Source organism: Sceloporus occidentalis, unplaced genomic scaffold, assembly GCF_023333645.1.
Source record: "Sceloporus occidentalis isolate IW3139 unplaced genomic scaffold, rSceOcc1.0.p SCAF_5, whole genome shotgun sequence".
Lineage (NCBI taxonomy): Eukaryota > Metazoa > Chordata > Lepidosauria > Squamata > Phrynosomatidae > Sceloporus > Sceloporus occidentalis.
The window spans coordinates 55665294-55685718 of record NW_028316985.1 but is presented as its reverse complement, the minus strand read 5'-3'; the positions used below and the strand labels follow the sequence as shown (position 1 = coordinate 55685718).

Here is a 20425-nt window from a genome sequence, read left to right as displayed (position 1 = left end):
AAATCTTTTTTATAACAGCACGGAGTAGTAATCTTATATTGCTGTGTCAGGATGTAATTATACATTCATTTCATTCGGATCAGTGACTAATGTTAGAAATTGTATTTGAAAACTGCACAGACTATTCAGAATTTAGGAACTATTCTGTGCAAAATTCTTGTCTAGTATTTTTGCACCAAAAGCAGTATTTTTGCATAGAAATCTTCTCTGCTGAAAATGCTACAGTTGGAGACTTGTGCTATGCAAAACAAACAAACAAACAAACACACAAAACCCCCAAAAAACAAATATGGGGGGGTTTGCAGAGAAAATAATATTTCTGTGCAATAATACTATTTTCCATGCATAAAATGCTGTTTCCTGCAGGAAATGTTGTTTTCCGTACAAAAAATAACATGTGTAAATTTTGTGCACAGTATGTCCTGAACTAAGAAGATTCACATCAGTCCATGACTCACCTCATCAGGGTTTTCCAAAACCCAGGGTTTCGACCATTTAAAAAGTATTTTTGAATATTTTTCCCACTCCTACTACTATAACAACAGCTCTTCTTGCTCCACTGGCATTCAACACGATTTATGCTTTTGTGGAAATTAATTCTAATTTATATACATGTGTGGGATTTGGTGGCTCAGAGGTTAAGATGCTGACTCTGGCGATTGCAAGATTTGCAGGTCAGCACTTCAAGGCCCAAGTGCCCCATGATGGAGTGAGCTCTCATCACTAGTCCCAGCTTCTGCCAACCTAGCAGTTTGAAATCATGTAAAAAGTGCAAGTAGAGAAATAGGTACCACTTTGGTGGGAAGGTAACAGCGTTCTGCTCAGTCATGCAGGCACATGACCCACAGAGTAGTCTTTGACAACACTGGCACATTGGCTTAGTAACAAAGATGAGCATCACCCCTATACATTTTGACAACTTTGTCAAAGGGGAAAACTTTACCTTTACCTTTTATGTAAATGTGCATGTAAAATCAGAATTAAGCCTTTTCTAATTGATTACCAGTACAAAGTAACTATGGCACGTTACAGACAGCCCGTTTCGGGCGGTCTGCCGGCGCCGTCATTTGCGGTGCCGAGGAGCCCCAGCAGCCAAACCGTGCAGCTCCTCGTGCCACAAAAAAGAAGCCCCAAAATGGTGCTTCTTCTTGCGGCGTGCTAATGACACTGCAAAGTGCCAATGGCGCACTCGTGGCATCATTAGCGCCGTGCGACGTGTGTATGCTAGGCATCCGCAACATGAAAATGGTGGCGCCCGTGTAGAATGGGCGCCGTCATTTTGTACGTCCTGGGGACATACTTTACGCCCGTGCAGAACGGGCCTATAGTTTAAATTTTGGATGCCATATGATGATGTGGTTAATCTAAAACAGAAGGTGAAGCTTCCATTTTTCCTCTCACAGTAGGGACATTCATAAAACTGCTGATCATAACATTACTAGATAAGGCAATTTAACTGCTCAGTACCATCATGAACTTTGTGATATCAGCAATAGTTTTGAGAGTGTCCAGTATGAACAGTGAGGCTGGTGTTTAATTTCCTTCTGATCTCCATGTCCACAATTGTGTACGTGTCTTCAAGTCACTTGTCAACTTATGGCAACCCCATGAATTTCATAAAGTTTTCTTAGGCAAAGAATACTCAAGAGGTGGTTTTGCTAATTCCTTCCTCTGAAATATAGAATACAGCACCTGGTGTTCATTGGCGATCTCCCATCCAAGTACTAATCAGGGATGACCATGCTTTCCTTCCAAATCCAGATAGGATCTGGTGCCTTTAGGGTATTTATGCGTACAATTCTTTACCTAAAATTCTGGATAATCTTTTGTGCATGTTTAGAAATCAGATGTAGTCCATGAAAAACAATCCTATTAAAAAATCTTTAAAATGCCACACGACTTTCCCCTCTTCTTACAATTTTTTTTACTCAAGGAAAGATCAGTAAAATCTTACCAGTCCTAATTACTTTAAAATTGTAGTTTTCCAGTCCTTCAGACTTGGCAATGATAGTGAGATTATAGAGACAACCCGGTGTTAGTCCTGAAAAACTGTACGATAAATAGTGTTTTGCTAGATCTGTTTCCTGCACTGAAACATCTTTATTCAGTAGAACTAGCTTGTATTGATCCACATTCCCAGCACCGGGTGACCAAGAAACATGGATTGATTCCATCTTGGCTAGGACCTCAATATTCTCCACCGGAGAAGGCACTGTTAAAAGAAAAAGGGGAGAGAAAGGCTTATATATGAGCACTGTATAGCTAAAAATTCTCACAACCTCTTCACTCATGATTGAGTAAAATGATTTTTGCTTATATATATTCAGTTTCACTCAATATGCGTACCTATTTTTAAAACAGAAATAAGAATTACTGTAGATTAAGCTCTAATATCAAGAAAAAAATGCTAGCCTACCAGTTTCTACAAACACTATAACCCTATTTCTAATTCATGGATTTTTATACTTGGGAAATTAAAACCACATCAGGATACTGTCCAGACCATTCTGGTCAATCTGGCAGGATCAATTCAGGCTGCTTTCATTTTGGTTTATAACTGCATTTGCCCCTAATATATTCAGGCATTTTTATGATCAAGATTATCAAATGCAGCTTTTCAACCATGATTCCCACAGGAAGGAAGTGGCATCAGCGATGCTGATTGCATGATACCACACCCCTCCTATAGCTGCAGGAGAAACCTGTGAATGATCTGCCAGTTGTGCAATGCCTGGGATGCAAAAAGCCATTTGTGCAATTGGCAATCATGTGGTGTCACTCTCCCCTCCTCTCCCATTTCCCTCCTCTCCATTATTTTTTAAAAAAACGTTTCCCCTGCTTTTCATGCAATTTCAGAGCTCTAAAGCATAGGATTTTTTTTAAAAAAAATCATTAAAAAAAGCATATATCAGGGCTGCAGAGCTTAGTAATTGCATGAAAATAGTTGAACCCCTCCCCCCAAAAGGCATTCTGGGAAAGGCATGGGGAGGGAAGGCAGGGTTAAGGAAGAGGATGGGAAGAGAGCATGATGGGGCCAGCATCTCTGATCATGCTAATGGAAGAAGTGCATTGGTGACTGCTCCAAAACTGGTATGTTGCCATTTTATTTTGGTTTGCAGGACTGCAGCACAAAGGGGATGCAGGGGGATAATGTCCCAAGACCAAACAGAAGGTTTCCTCTAACTTTTAATTCCCTCCCCCCCCCCCCCCATTTTTATATTTTCTTTCCCTATTTTCGTATTTTTTCTGTTTTCTATTCTCATCCTACTTTTCTCCCACAAATGGGACCAAAGACTTACAACAAAACAGTATACATGAAACAGTACAGAAATGAATAAGAGGTTTTAAAAATTGCAACACAATTTGAAGACACAAGAAATTGAAAGACACAAGAAAAACACAGTGCCCATCCAGTTAAAATCCCTTTTTGCAGCAAGTGAGGTCAGTTGTCAAAGGCTTGCCTGAACAGAAAGACATTGAAAGGACAACGAAGAGGTAGCCAGCCTGGATTCTGTCAGCTGAGTTCCAGAGCCTGAAACTGACCACTGAAAAAGTCCTATGTAGTGGATTCCTTATTCTTTCCACAAAACACTCTTTTCAACACACAGTGATCTAGGCTTTTACATATTTCATAGTGTAAAAGTTTGCTATAAATAGTACAAGAAACCCTTTTATAATACTAACTCTTACGCAAAATCTGGGATGGCTGCTTTTAGAGTTATGGACCCCAGGACATTGCTTCTATGATAAGACAATTCTAGTTTTGTCATTCCTTTTCTTTTTTTTTTAATGGAGAATTATGAACACAAGTGAAATATTATCATTTGTAGGATTAGTTAAACCAAGAAAACTTACCAGTAGAACCACTGATATTAACTGCAGGGCTCTTTTTATTTCCAGCAACTGCCTTGATTGAAATAGTATATTTGGTGCCAGGGGTGAGATTAGCAAATATCTGTTCATTTCTTGAACTGGCTCCAGGAACATGGATCTCTTCTGTTTTGACTTTATCAAGCAGCTGAAGCTCATATCGGTCCACTTTCCCTAAGGATGGGCTCCACCAGACCTGCAAGGTTGTGGATGTAATCTTTTCTTTCCTAATTTCAAATCTTGTAGGTGGCAAGGGTTCTGTGTTCCAAATAAGTTTGTGGGGGAGGGAGAAAAATGGAAGAAGTCATCATTCACATCAGTTGACAATCTTTTCTCTTCTTCTAAATAATAACAACAAAGACCTTAAGCCTTCTCAATGGCAGCCACTGGGAAGATGAAGTGATGTCAACCACATATCATGCAAAGAACAGATGTGAGCTCAATTACAATCAAAAGAGAATTTGATATGTTTTAAACACTTCCTTATCTGCCCTGAAGTGTAGATAGAGATACAGCCTTTGGATATGGCTGTAAGTCAGGGTATAAAGACACTGTAGGAATAATGCAGTTTGACACCACTTTAACTGCCATGGCTCCATCCTACAGAACCCTGGGATTTGTTGTTTTGTGAGGCACCAGCACTTTTTGGCAGAGAAACCTAAAGACCTTGTAAAACTACAAATCCCAGAATTCCATGGGGTGGAACTATATCACTTAAAGTGTTATCAAACTGCATTATTTCTACAGTTTAGATGCATCCAATTGAGAACACATCCCTCCTTTTGTACTCATTTTGTCAGAAGGAACAGAAACTGGTGGGATGATGGGTCGCCAGAGGAGTGGTGAATCCATTCCAGCTTTTTGTCTGAAGTTTAAAGGACCAATTAAAAACTATTTGGAGGATACAGTTCAGCACCTTGCATGCTTCTTTTAAAGTTCTGTCAAAATGCCACTGAACTATGCCACTGAAATTGAAGCTAGCAGCCACAGCAGAACAAAATGACCTCTCTCTATTTTTTGGCACATGTAACTGTCTTCTGTTTATGATTATCTGGATCACTCCCTAAAATAAATACATGAACCAAGGATGGAGACCTCTCTTTAGATGTTATTGGACTGTAAGCTTCCACCTCTGGCTATGCTCACTAGACCTGATGGGAGTTACAGTCCAACAATGTCTGGGGGCCACACAGTCCTAAAATGAATGAAGAAAGGACTGGAGAGGGAGGCACTGCTCCTAAAGCAATTTAAAAGGTTGCGTGCCTAGAAGGTGAAGTTCAGAAATTCACTTTATCTAATCTATCTAGCCCAGAATACAAAACACCCAGTCCTCTGTACATCCGTTAGAACAAAGGAACAATGAGCTTGGGAAGTGCCTGGCCTGAAAAGCCCAGGCTGGAAACAAACACTTAAAAAACCATTTACATTGTTACAAAGTTCTTGACTGGCGACTGTCCAATTACTGACATATCATAAAAATACAGTATTTCTATGCAGATATTTTTATAAGTACTTTTATCATATACACTGGATGCAAAACATCATGCTTAAACAAGCAGCCAGTTTTTATGAAATGGTAAAAAAATGTGTACCTTCTACAAATATTTCAAATAAAAAAGGTAATTTCATAATCAGTTATTGTTTAATTTCTATGCTGCTTCCTGGCAGTGTATTTAAAGTAGATTCTGTAGAAAGAGTTATTCTTTCATTGTTAGTTTTCCAAAGAATTAATTGGCTGTTGCCAAAACCTACTGCTTTTATTAGGGTTGGAGTATCTATTAGTTTGTCTCTTTATAGTCAGATGCACTACTATGGCTAGCTACACAAAGTTTTACTTTACAGTTTTATACACATTAACTCAGAGGATGCTCCACTTAATTCTGTGGGCCAAAGAATATACTACTATACATATTTAGTCAGAAGTAAATCTTATTCTCTGTGTTCAGGTTTACTTCCAAGACAGCATATGAAACTGAAGCTTCATTCTCAGGAAACCATGTGATGCAGAGCTTCATAAACTATATGACATGGTAAACTGCCACCCCTCTCCAAAGTACCAGGGATTTGTATCATATTTGTGTCAATTAGCTAGAAACTCTCTAGAGGCCAGCAGCTGATGGCTTGTGGACTAGCAATGGTCCATGTAGTGCCAATTTGAGTAGCGCTGGTGTACAGGATTGAACATTTCTTTTTGCTACACAGCATTCCTACCATGAATAAGAGTATAAACAATAATTTCATAGAATATTGCTGAATATTTGATTCACTTCCTTAAAAAGCCAAGCTAAAATGTCATTATTGTACAATTTGTTACATACATATATTTACTATCAGCCAAGAGAAATAAAGCTCTTTCTCTCTGTGTCCAAACATGCATAAGAGGAAGTAGGCTCAAGTGTCTTTGAATTCTCTCTCTCTCTCTGTGTGTGTGTATGTGAGTGTGTGCACTCACACACATACATCATGGATGTGTAACTTTCAGTCCATGGAATTACAAGTGATCCCTGAACCAGATGAAAAACATGACTTCACCGTTCAATTGCTTTTCATTCCTTTGAAAATTGTATTTCAAGTCATTTTTTTTTTCTGGGAAGAGGATCCATAGGTTTCACTAGATTCTCAGATGGATCCATGACCCATAAAGGGATAAGAACCACTGGTATGAAGCATTACCTGCATCTTGTTCTATATCTGTTGATAAGGGGAAAAGATTTATTGGCTAAAAAGGGGCATGCCTCTTGTAGATTTAGAAACAACCTGGTTTCCTTCAAATGCATTGGATGCCAACATCATCTTCAAAAGCACAGCCATTTAGGGATGATGCTGTAGTCCAACACATTTGCATGGAACAGGCTGGAGAAATGTCCTATTAAAGAGCACATTATGTTAGAAGATGTATTTATATTTCAACACATTTGTAAATTCTTTTAGTTAAATTGCTAATGACACAAATAATTGGAATGCATACATAACAGTTTTGGACTTTCATATAGAATTCTCAAAGTGCGTGAAACATAGAAAACATTAAAATTTATCAACATTTCAAGTTTTACTTCTTTATTTCCAGCAGATAATAACAGGAGCATCAATGTATATGGCTGTCTTAACTAAATTCCCTAACTGTATGGCATGGTTTCCAAGAACTATGAAATTATGTTGCAAATGACACATATCAATGAAATTCAAAATATTTTCATTGATACAGCATTCCATTGAGACTGGGATCCCTCCAAGCCAACTGAACCACAACAGAAACAACATCTGATATAAAATTTAGGCCTATGAGTCTAGCAGCATCACTTTTCTTCTCCTGTATGATTTTAAACATCTTTTGCCTGTTGAAGAAGCCAATTGAAAACGTGCACGATGTATTTTGTGCATTTTGGGCAGCCAATAAAGGTATCACTCTTTTGTGGATGTTGGATTTTGTTTAATTTTGCTACATGGTTAGCATGACTACCCCTGAAATAAAATTCCTTTGTTGCAGAAAAAATGCTAGCCTAAATCCAATTCCTGCTCCCAAGTAGAATAGACCTATTGAATCAATTACCAAATAGTAAGTCAACATTTATGTAAATCTTATTGATGCAATAGGTTTACTATAGTTTAGACCAGGGTTTGAATTTAGGTCACTGTGAATTATTAATCAATACTTTAAATATAACAAAATGTTGCAAATCAAAACAACAACAATTTGCAATTTTAAATCTTTGTTTTAAACAATTTGTCCCTATTACAATCAGTGTAATGGTGGTTTTGCTTGGAAGTATAAATTTTTATTTATAATGCTTTTGTTCTGAATTTAATTTATATACAAATATGAAAATTTCTTGTGACACGTTAGTTTAGAAGGCTTACCATGGAGTATTAAACTTTAATTCATTTCAGATACAAACTATAATTATTACATTATGCATGTCCTACAAAAATGTATGTCCTTCTATAACGCAGTATTGCAGATTAATTTTAAAAGGCAATTACAGGTTATTTACATATATAAATAAGGGACCAAATTTGTTTCCTTGAAACATTATAATAATCATCCACTCCTTATACATTAAATACCACATATACTTGGCCATTGGTTGATATCATGTATAAGTCGAGGGTAGGTTTTGGGGCAAAAGTTATGGATTTTGATTTTGACCTGTGGGTAAGTTGAGAGTAAGACTTAGGGTCATGTAACAAAGGATCTATAGCAAGTTTTGGCTTCTTTTTTTAAAAACCCAATAAAACTAAAGAAATTAGCAACTTAATATCTGAGCTTTTTACAAAACAATAATATTTAAATTTGCATTTCAATTTTTTTTGGCAATTGCAAACCACATACTTTAATGGGAACTAGATTACTAGATCACCTTGTTAAAGAGAGCCATCATAGTGTAGTGGTTTGAGTGTTGGACTACAACTCTGGAGACTTGGGTTCAAATCCCCACTCATTCATGGAAACCCACTGGGGTATAATCTGCACTGCAGAAATAATGCAGTTTGACACTGCTTTAACTACTATGGATTTCTGAGGTCTGTAGTTTGTTGTGGCTCCAGAGCTCTCTCACACAGAAGGCTAAATATCTCACAAAACTACAAATCCCGGAATTCTGTAGCACTGAACTCTGGGTGACCAGATGCCATAACTGCAAAGGAGGACAAGGCACTGTAAATGTATGACATTCAAGAAGGCTATCACAAAATAAAAGCTAAAAGCATTAAGAGAAATATAAACTTATGATTGTTAATCATGCTCAAAATGGAGGACACTTTGGAATTCCTCCTGAACCAGAAGGTTGAAATGTAGGATATGTCCTGGAAAAGGAGGCCATCTGGTCACCCTTTTTGAACCATGACAGTGTCAACCTACATTAATTCTGCGGGGCAGATTAGATTTGTGTAATCTTGGGCAAGTCATGGACTCTCAGCCTCAGAGGAAGGCAAAGACAATACATCTTGCCAAGAAAACCCAATGACAGGGTCAAACGACCCTTTCACAGGGGTCGCCTAAGACCACTGGAAAACACATATTTGCATGTAGCAATGAAAATAATTTTATGGTTGGGGGTCACCACAACATGAGGAACTGTATTAAAGGGTTGCAGCATTAGGAAGGTTGGGAACCACTGCCTTAGGGTCACCATAAGTCAGAAACAATTTGAATTTTGCTCTCTCTGACCAACATATACGAAATATGCCATGTTTAAAATGACTATTGCCAGACCTTTTCAATCTGAATTTTTTTTTAATTTTGCATAACCACAAATTCAGGATGTGCATCACATGGACAATATGCTAGCAGGTCCTTCCTCTATACCTAAACTTGCCTCTAGATGGTCTACACACCTGTACTTGTCAGCTGTACCTGTTTGCAAGGTGATGTTGCTGGTTTCTCCATCCGATAGAGAGACAATCCTGAGGTGATACAAAGTCCCTGCTTCCAATCCATTGTAGTCACACTCATAGGAACCGTTTGTGCTCTGGACCGCCTGGCAAATCCTGTATAAAGCATTTTGGGAGCTGCAGGTTACACTGAAGTTACAGGGACTTCCAAGACTGTTCCACCTGAGATAGACAGACTGGCTGGAGACTTTCCACTCTGTCTGGTTGATGGTGCATTTCACAGGAGCTGCTAGACCACTCTAGGGAAGGACCAGAAACAGCACATGAAGTTTGAAGATTTCATTCTTCTCCACTCATTTAAGATCACTTTTCAATCCGTGAACTTTGATTTTAAAACACATTGATATACAGTAGTTCCCTGAAGTCTGATGGAAATCCCCACCTTATGTTATATTAAAACATATCTGTCTACTAAAACATGCCTGTATTGTATTTCGTATTAATTAAACAGGTACATTTGTAGATACAGTCCTAACCACAGAATAGATGCCACTTTACTCCTAAGTATACAATGAGAGGCAGCATGGTGTAGTGGTGTTGGATTAGGAATTTGGAAACCAGGGTTTGAATCCTGGTTCTGCCATGTCAACCTGCTGGATGACCTTGAGCAAGTCACACAGAGGATGGCAATGGCAAAGCCCCTATGAAAACTCCATGGGTTGCCAAAAGTCTTAGGGTTGCCATAACTTGGAAATGACATGAAGGTAAAGAACAATAACAAACAATGATAGTGGTCATGGGGCGATAAAAGCCATAATTTTAATATTCTTGTATCCTTGAATAGGTGAGCCAGTGTGGTGTAGTAGTTTGAACCTTGGACAATGACTGTGGAGATCAGGGTTCGATTTTCAGCTCGGCCAGAAAACCCACTGGGTGGCCTTGATGAAGTCACACACTCTCAGCTTCAGGGGAAAGCAATGGCAAACCTCCTCTGAACAATTCTTTCCAGGAAAACCCCACGATAGGTTTGCCTTAGAGTCCCACCGAAATGACTTAAAGGCACACAAAACAACAACAACATCCTTGAACAGATGGCGGGGGTGGGATGGATGAAAGGCAGAAGACAGCAATTAATTAATGTGTATGAAGTTATATTGCTTGAATGGATCACAGAATCATAGAGCCGGAAGAGACCCCCAAGGGTCATCCAGTCCAACCCCCTGCCATGCAGGAACTCACAATCAAAGCACCCCCGACAGATGCCCATCCAACCTCTGTTTAAAGACCTCCAAAGAAGGAGACTCTATCACTGTCTGAGGGAGTGTGTTTCACTGTTGAACAGCTCCTACTGTCAGGAAGTTCTTCTTAATGTTGAGGTGGAATCTCTTAATCAATATGAAGAGACAGTTTCTTCTTCAGGAAAAAACATTAGACACTGAATTAGGCATGCATCCCAGATATGAAATCAAATTGAGGCCCCTTGTTTGATGGGAGGGGGTTTGAAAGTACTTGGAAAGCTGAGAGCAGCAACGCTGTCAGGAAACTAGACTCTGTTAAGAACTAGACTAGAATGCGGTCCACCACACTCCAAGGCAGCGTCTTCCATAATCAAACAACTTAGTTTATCACACGGGGACAATTGGAAGTATAAACGGTGATTAACCCGTGATAATCCCACAATTGCGCTATTGGTTTTCACACAGTATTATGTTCAAAGTTATATTATTCCGTGAATAACCCATTATTATCATGCAATTGCGCAAATGGTTTTCACATGACGTTGAGGTGAAACGTGATTAAAGTGCCATTAACCTGTGAATAACCAGTCAAGAAACAGAGGCAAATCATCCATGGGATTTTCCAGTGAATGACTTATTGCTGTTTATCCCTGGTTATTCACAGGATAATGACTCTTGTGTTAGGAGTTTATCACATGGAGGCAAATTGCTTAAATCCTGTGCAGATTTAAAAGTCTGAAAAAACCAAGAAAGCAGGTTGTTTTTCAGACGTATTTTAATGTCAAGCGCATGATTTTCTCGGGTTAATTGCTGTTTAAAATCCCAGTCCTCCTCCCTCCCCCCATGTGATAAACTCCTTACTGTGAAGGCAAAGTCTTTCATGGCTGGCATCTTTGGAGAACGTTGGCATGGAAGAGACTTCTTAGTGTTGGTAGGTTCTTCCTAAGGTTGAGGTGGAATCTCTTAAGGTCGAGGTGGAATCTTAAATCTTGCAAGAGAAACTGCTCCCTGTGGATTCACCTTGGAAGGCCACCTCCCGTCCTCGGAGCAGGTGCTGGACCTTGGGAGAAGTCAGCTCAAGAGTTTGGGGGCCAGGTTTTTTGCCTAAAATTCCTAGACTTCCACGTGGCTGTATATATACAGTCGGTGGTGCGAGTGATGATGGTCTCCGAGGAAACTGTGAGAAGCACGGTCGGTACGTTTTCGGTTACTGTCTTGATTGCATTATTTGGAGAGAGCAAAAAAGGCAGGTGCAAGAAGACAAAGTCCTTCCCTGTGCCATCCTGCCAATGTTTATTAGCCCGGCTGGGTTCAATGGAGTTCCCTCGCAGGGGAGGGAGTTTCAAGTCTGTGGCCCCAACGAATATCCAAGCAAGAAGCACCCCTGCATTTGAGAGCCAAGGTGAGGCAGGTGAGAGCCCCTGAGTGCCTTGCAACTAGCCCCCTGCCCAGGCCCTGCTCTGCCCCCTTCTCCCTCCCTCCCTAGTCCCTGCTGCCCGAGAGACCCACCTGGAGGAGGGCCAGGGCTTGGAGGAGCCACCAGGAGAGCCCCGCTCCGCCTGGCCGCCTTGCCATCCGTTGGGGTCTGCCAGGGAAGCCCCCTTTGGCCCGCCCCTCAGGAGGAGGAGGAGGAGGAGGAGAGGGGCAAGGATGCTGCTCCGGCGGCGGCGGCGGCGCTCAAGGAGAGCCCCCTTGCCCTCCTGGTCTTGGGCGCACTTTCCTCCGGGTGGGAGGGCCCCCAGTGTCCCGGGCTGGACGCAGCTGCAGCTGCAGGGGGAAGGCTGCCCTCTCCTCTGGCCCCGCAGCCATGCTCAGCCGGCCCTCCTCCTCCTCCTCCTGCGCCTCAGGAGCAGAACCACCAGCAGCACAGCAGCCTCTTGCCCGCGCCTTCTCTTCTGGGGCTCCTGGCTCACACACTCAGCTGGGCAAGGGGCTCCCTCCTGCTGCCCACCCCTTCCTTCCTTCCTCTCTCCTCCCCTCCTTGTCTGGGATTCCTTTCCCAGGGCTCTTTCCTGGCACCACAAACTGTGCCTCCTCCTCCTCCTCCCACTGCCAGCTCCTCTCCTGGGCACACCTCCTCCTCCTCCTCCTCCTCTGCCTCCTCCTCTTCTCACTTGGGTCCCTCTTCTTCTGAGGCCTCTGGCAGGACTTTCCCTCCAAACACCCAGGGCTTCTCTGTCTGTCTGTCTATCTGTCTACCTACCTACTCACTCACTCACTCCAAGGCATTCCTTCTGGAAATATCTGAACTCCCAGGTTCACAGGTACAGTATATGGAATATGTACAGTCTATATATTCATATATATATAAGGAAAGGTTCATATATGAAAGGTCCATACACACACACACACACACACACACACACACACACACACACAGAGATATGGAAAACCAAGGAATGAACCTGGGAGTCCAGATATCTATCTATCTACTCCGAGGGTTTCTTTCTGGAAATATCTGAACTTCCAGGTTCAAATGTACAGTATATGGAAAGCCAGGGAATGAATCTGGGAGGCTATGTAGAGATAGATAGACTCCCAGATTCATTCCTTGGCTTTCCTTCTGGAAATAGCTGGACTCCAAGGTCCATGTATATTTATAATCTCATTAAATGTCCTAGGGTGTGCATGTCACAAATATCTATTTGTGACATGCACACCCCAGGAAATTTTCCTTTACTCCCCAAACTTTTAGCAGTGGAGGAACTTAAAATGAGCATTTAGGAATACAGTGTTCAAAGAGATCTTGTAGCACCTTTGAGATTAACTGAAAGAAAGAAGCAGGTAGCACAAGCTTTCCTAGAGTTAAGCCTACTTCCTCAGATGCATGCTTACAAGTTTACATGTCTGCATGTTTACATGCATCTGAGGGGGTAAGCAAGTCTACAAAAGCTCATGCTACCAACTTCTTCCTTTCATTTAGTGTAAAAGGTGCAGCAAGATCCCTTTGCACACTGATTTTCCAGACTGAAGCAGTTATATCTATGAATTCTACAATTTAGAAATACCGCTTAGCCATCCAAATAAAAGGAACAGACACAGTTACTAAAGGCATGCAAACACATTAAATATAAGAGCTCCAATAAGTGTGAATGGTTTTCAACATCTCACTCTGCAATGGTAGAAGTTTGGGGACTGATGGAAAATTTCATGGGGAGAGGAGGGACAGAATTCTTATTCGGGGAGCAATATCTACATCTTGCTCTTCTCTTAGCTACACCCATAGATGAGATCTGGCCAGGGTTGCTAACAGAGAACCCACATGTTCCTGTGGTTTGCTTCCATGGGTTCAGGTTGCAAGAGAAGAAAAGCTGGATAACATCAAAACAGCAACTTCAGCAACTGTCCCAAACTCTAGACTGAGCAAACAAGACCTCAAGTGCCCCTCCAGAGCTGAGATATCATCTTATTTTCTCCTTAGACAAACCTTAAACTCACTTACAGGAACTGCAAATTTCCTCTTTGCTATCTTAGCAAGAATAAATCAGTATGTAATCAACAGAGTCAAGAGCCTTTATTTTTCTCTTTCAGCCAACATAACCTCTCTACCCTGAAAATGGAGAGCATCATGCCAAGAACTTTACGTTCAATGAGATTTCAATTGCGTAGATGGAGACGTAACAGGAACATGAAAAATGGGCATTTTGTCTCCTTTCTCTCACTATTTGTGCGTTGCCATCTACTTTTGAAAGAATTTCCACTCGCCCATGAAAGAAATTACCATTAAGAAATAGAAATAACTAAAATCAAAGAAGTTCTTATACTCTTAGGGAACCATTCAAGGGAGAACATATTAAATTCATCTACTCCATCACTGTCAACATACATTGGATCAGTAATGAGACAGCTTCCTTGAAATTGGAGGGAATGGAGAGACTGAGTTGGGTGTCATCACTTTATTGGTGACACTGAACCTCAAAACTCTGGCTGACCTTTCCCAGTGGTTTGATGTAATAATAGTATTAATAATAATAATAATAATAATAATAATAATAATAATATATGTATCTTTATCCCACCCCTCTGTACAACACAACCAGCTTACAAGATTAAAACAAACATTTACATATCCCACAATCCCTCCCAATACAATTAAACATCTTACAGTTGAAAACATAACTTAAAATAATAGACAAAACAGATAAGCAATAGCAACAGCAGAATTAGGAGTAACAAATTAGGCTTTTTTTGTGGCCGGGTATCTATTCGGGGAAGGCCTGCTGGAAGAGATCCATCTTAACAGCTTTTTAAAAGCTGTTTAAGGTGGTAATGAGATGGATCTCATCTGGTAGGCCAGTCCATGATCTGGGAGTGGTTGCTGAAAAGGTCTTCTGGGAGGTTGCAGACCATATGATGTTCATAGGTTGCAGCAATTTCCTTCCAGAAGAACATGTAGATGTTAAATGGCAAGGGCACAAAACAGAACCCAGAGGGCCCACAGGCCAATAGCCAGGAAGCCAAGCAGGATTCCCCCTGCACCACCTTCTGAGTTTGCTTCTCCAATAAATACCAGAACCACTGCACACACTGCCCCCAAATCCCATCCCAGAGAGCCCAGAAGGATACTCTGTCGGTGGTATCAAGATCCAGGAGAATCAACAGGTACACAGTCCCCCTATTGAGTTCTCTATAGGCCACCCACCAAGGCAGCCAAAGCTGTCTCCATCCTATAACCAGGCTTGAAGCTAGATTTTGATAATCCATCTCATCCAGAAAGCCCTGGCACTGAGAGGCTGCCACATACTCCAATATTTGGCTCCAAGATGGAAAGTTAGAGACTGGCTGATAGTTATTCAGACGTACATTAAGCAGATGCCAACACTTTTTTTAAACATTTAATTGTCTGCTTTAATAAATACATTTTCATTCACACTTAATCTGAATTGTGATCCAGATATATTTGCTATATATTTGGTTTTATTGATAAACTGATTTTAAAATCTTTTTTCATTATTTGTAATTTATTATTGTGAGAGTGATGCCACGGGCTGCTGCATATATCATTAATTTTGGTGATATATAAATCTGAAACACTAGATAGATAGATAGATAGATAGATAAGCAAGTCAGTGCCAAAACAGGTGGCACTGAATCCTATATGTTTACTATTCTTTTGTGGAAAAAGTAGCTGGTTCAGCCTCATACCTGTCACCAATGACTATACAGTCATGTGTTTCAGGGGAAAAAGTTTCCATAACATTTTACACCTTCACTTATTTTAGATGCCCCTTTTTACTCCATTTTCAGCAAGATAATTCAATTGCTCCTCCAAATGAAGTTTGGTTGCTGTAGTTCTCTATTTTTTGGTTTTAAATATCCACATGGTGTTTCTGTTGTTACAGATTATTTTGTGGCAATTCTTAGCTCCAGCTGCAACATTTTATTCCCACCCTGTGGTGGGGTTCTTCTTAATTCCAAAAAAAATACTTTCTCCTCCATTCTTTTCTTTAAAAAGAAAAAGGTTGTACATCAGTGTATCACTGAAATGGCACTTTTGCACTAGAACACTACAACTCTATTTTTGTTTTTGTTTTTTAAAAAGGAAGAACAACTGATCAGAATATCTCAATTGGTTTAAATTACACTGTGGTCCCCCCCCCCCCCCCCCAAAAAGAAAACAACAAAACAACAACACCTTTTGAAGAACTTTAGTGGTGATCCAAGAAATGGCTACAAACAGCTCACCAAAAGAATGGGACAAGCAGACATGATGGAGATGGCAAAGACTGACAAATCATGACAAAACCCAAGCTATATTGTAGGAATTCTCACTTCTTTAGACCAGTTTGAAAAAGTTGATCATCCTGTTTTTGAGATAAAATAGCTAGAATTGTACACAGTAATCCAAATGTGCTAAACACAGAGATTTACAGAAACAATACTATGTTATTTGGCATTTTATATTCAGATTATTTCTTGATTGCACTGATACAGAATTTGCTCTCTTCACTGTTGTTGTTGTTGTTGTTGTTGTTGTTGTTGTTGTTAACTGCCCTCAGGTCAACCCCAACTCATGGCAGCCCTGTAGATGAGATATCTCCAAGACCCTCTATCCTCCATTGCTCTTCTTAGGTCCTGTAATTTCAGATTAGTGCCCTGATTCAATCTATCCATCTGGCATGTAGTCTTCCTCTCTTTCTACAACCCTCTACCTTTCTCAGCATTATTGTCTTTTCTATAATTTTCTTGCCTTATCATAATGTGGCCAAAGTACGAAAGCTTCAATTTGATCATCTTGGCTTCCAGGGAGATTTCTGGCTTTGCAGACAAAATTGCTTGGATTTGCTCTGACTTGGATGATGTAGTTGAGACAGGTCCAGTGGATGTTATCTTAGTGCCTGTTTGTCCCATATTATTGGATAAGTTTCAGTTTGTATAGCCTGAGGATGTTGATAGGATCCTTGGAGAAGTGAGAGCCACCATGGGCATAGTGGATCCTTGCCCTTCTGGCTTCTGAAATCAGCTAGAGGGGGACTGGCTGAGTGGGTAAGGTGAATGCTTCTCTACAGCAAGGCAGATTTCCATCCTGCCTAAAGGAGGCTGTGGTGAGGCCATTTCTGAAAAAGACCTCCCTGGATCCCACCATTCTAGATAACTATCGACCACTCTCTGATTTCCCATTCTTGGGCAAGATTCTGGAGTGAGTGGTGGCCTTCCAGCTCCAGGGATTTCTGAATGAAATGGATTATCTAGATCCATTTCAATCTGGCACAGAGACAGCTTTGGCTGTCTTGGTGGATGACCTACACAGGGAACTGTTCAGGGGGAGTGTGTCCCTGTTGGTACTGCTAGATGTCTCAGTGGCTTTCAATACCATTGACCATGGTATCCTTCTGAGCTGCCTTTCTGGGATGGGATTTGGGGGCACTGCTATGCAATGGTTCTGGTCTTTCTTGGAGGGCCGGACTGAGAAGGTGGTGTTGGGGGACTCCTATTCGACTCCTGCCTGACTATGAGGGCTGCAACTGGTTGGGAAGTTTCTGTACATAATTGGGTCTGTTACTGTTTTGTCTCTGATGTTTATCACACTATGCTCTTAAAGAGGTACTATTCCAGTGTGACTCCTCTAGCAGCCTCCTGTTGCATGCTGGGATTGGCAGTTTTAAGGAGCTGAACTTCTCTGCCTGAGAATTCTAAATACCCCTCCTTAAAACTGCCAATCCCAGCATGCAACAGGAGGCAGCTAGAGGAGTCACACTGGAATAGTACCTCTTTAAGAGCATAGTGTGATAAACATCTCTAATGGATTTTGCTTAGTACTTTGTTCTTAGCCGGCATCCAAGATAGGACAACCATCACTACCTTGTGGGGCAGGAACAGAACACTGGATAGTGACGTCTGCAGGTAGTCCACTGCTGGTATTTCAAGAAGATCTGGGGAGGTTTTGGATCCCCTGCATACAAAACACTTTCGTTCCCCACAACTTCCCATTCACATCCTCCAGAATAGAAGCACACCTGTCCTGAAGCCAGCATACAGATTTTTGTTCTGTCTCCTGTGCCAGCATAAGTCTGGAATGGCTTGTTATTTGGTAGTTCCTCCACTGCTTTCGCTGAAGGGGGTTAAGAGAATATTCTATCTTGAAGCTTTCACGTATCACATTCTAACTCACTAACATCTTACAAGGTAATCCTAAACAAGTATATTAAGAAGTAGGCTCCATTGGGTTTAGTTAAACATATTAGCTTTTTTTTAAAAAATGCCAAGCAGTTTTAAGAATGTATTTTTTGTGTCACTTAGAATTGACTGGTTTGGCTCATTCAATGTTTGAATAGCAAACAAAAACATAATCTGTATAATTTTGCCCATGGGTTTAGCCTTAAACTAGCCATCTCCACACATGTACACAGTAGATGATGTGTTCATACAAATGAGCCTAAATAAATGCAAATGCACAAAGTTATGAAAGGGGTCTGAAATGACATTGAAGAGCTTGCCTTTCTTATATTATTATTAGACACAGTAAAACAATCTTAAATACTAATGAAACAGTGGTATAAATACCAATAAAATAGCTGCATTCCCTCAGCACCAGAGTTGGGGAAATTACTGTTTTTTAAATAAAAGTACTTTTTAATTTAAAAAAAGTATAAAACAAAGCTGGGTACTGAGTAGACATAATCAATATGCAAGATTTTGACAAAATGTTTTCAATCTTTTGCTAAAAAAGGTTTAAGATGAAAACACGAAGGAAAGATCTGTAAATAAATGTTGAGAGTACTGGACATATCAGCAGTCTCCAGGCTATTTTAAATTGTTTCCCAATGTTGCCTGACTTTTTAAAAAAACAGCAGTCTCTCCCTCTTTCTTTAAATCAGAAGGAAATGGGCTTGGCATATCTTTCCTCATAGTTTTAAAATTGTGAGAGGTAGGTTTACTTGAAACCCAAGGTTGCTCTAATATAAACATTAAATGAAAAACACCCACCAAGCAGCAACTATTGTGCCTTGAAAATAGGTTAGCCTCAGCAAACTGCAACAATGACATCTAGGTTTTTGTTAAGGACTTGAAAAAACTCTTAATATGTCTCACAATATGTAGCACCCAATATTGTTAATTCCTCAAAATTATAAACACAGAACTATATTTTTGTGTTTCTGTTAAGGTGGCCAAGTGACTAACCTTGATGGATAGTCAAAAGCATGTACTTAATAATGCAATTATCATCACGATCTACTATAAATCCACATAGAAACTGAATTTCCATTTGCAAAAATGCTCAAATAGGTTGCAACATTATTTCATATGCATCACATTGATAATATTTTTTATAGTTTAATAAGTCACATCTAACTAGACACATCTAATTATATAGTTTAATTAGACACATCTAAAAAAATATACAGCTAAAATGCACATCAGACAAACATTTAAAATACAATTAAATTAAGAATAGAATTAAATTGGTTAAAAACATGACATAGAACTAAAAGCAGTTAAAAGCAAATAACAGTACAACACAAATCTTGCCAAGAAAACCTGTGGTTGGAAATGTCTTAGAGACACACAACAACAACAGCAACAACAACATTCTGAAAGGCTCTTTCACCTAAGCAATCAGCCTTCAAAGGTAATCCAAAACAAAAAAGTCTTGTCCTGCCTATGAAAGGATAAGAAAGAAGTTGCCAGTCTAAACTCTGGAGGGCTGCATCTGCACTGCAAAAATTATCAGTTTGATACCACTTTAACTGCTATGGCTCAATGCTATGGAATTCTGGGAATTGTTGTTTTGTGAGATATTTAGCTTTCTCTGTCAGAGAGCACTACAACAATCTATGTTCAACAATCCCAGGATTCTATTGGATGGAGCCATGACAGTCAAAGGTACGTTAAATTGGACAGGTGGATGCAGCCTAGGAAGGCATTCCAGGGCTTGGCATCAGCTACCAAGAAGGTTCTTTACCATGTTCCATGAAATTGAATATTTAAGTGTGTCTGTGTAGAGTAAAAAGCCAGATGTCTGTGTGTATGAAGCATAAGGTCACCAGCTAGTTCTGGGCATGTAGTCACCTAACCTGAAACAAAGGAGGTTAAGGGAAAACAACAAACTAGTGATCAGAATATAGAGAAGAAATCCAAAAGGAATACTACACTAATGGTTTTAATCCAGTTGATTCATTTATTTTTTTGGCAGTCAGACACCATAGGAACGGTCAGTGATTGATCACTTAGTGGCCTTTTATAGATGACCAGTAAGATCTCATTCCTGATTGGATGGGGAAATCTTTGTTGGTATTAATAGGAATTCATTGGGTGTATCTGACTGAGCAGAGAGATGCTGGAGATAGGATAAAAGCTCCCTCTCAAAATACAAAACGTAGGCTGTTTGAAGCCTGATGTTTTATGCTGCTGATGTTGTTCCTAGCTGGTAAATACTCTTAAAATGTTGGTAAGAGAGATGACAAAAGAACCTCTGCCCTCAGTATTAAATATGATATATATATAAATGTCTGTCATAAAAATCCAAAATATATAACAGATACAAT

At 40.1% G+C, this 20425-nt stretch overlaps 1 protein-coding gene across 6 annotated transcripts in view; it reads right to left on the bottom strand.

Annotated features, from left to right (window-relative positions):
* PTPRB (protein tyrosine phosphatase receptor type B) overlaps nucleotides 1-20425 on the bottom strand; it is a 96887-nt gene that overhangs the window by 63677 nt on the left and 12785 nt on the right. For 2 of the 6 annotated variants that reach the window (XM_089524114.1, XM_089524117.1), the window contains exons 1-4: nucleotides 11949-12390; nucleotides 9224-9500; nucleotides 3856-4128; nucleotides 1955-2212 (exon numbers count right to left, since the gene is read on the bottom strand). In XM_089524114.1, the coding sequence (XP_089380240.1) occupies nucleotides 1955-2212; nucleotides 3856-4128; nucleotides 9224-9500; nucleotides 11949-12014 (874 nt within the window). In that variant the 5' untranslated portion in view covers nucleotides 12015-12390. Of the gene's footprint in view, nucleotides 1-1954; nucleotides 2213-3855; nucleotides 4129-9204; nucleotides 9501-11300; nucleotides 11772-11948; nucleotides 12397-20425 lie in introns of those variants that run through there. The other 4 variants (XM_089524118.1, XM_089524115.1, XM_089524119.1 and 1 more) reach the window with 4 other exon arrangements.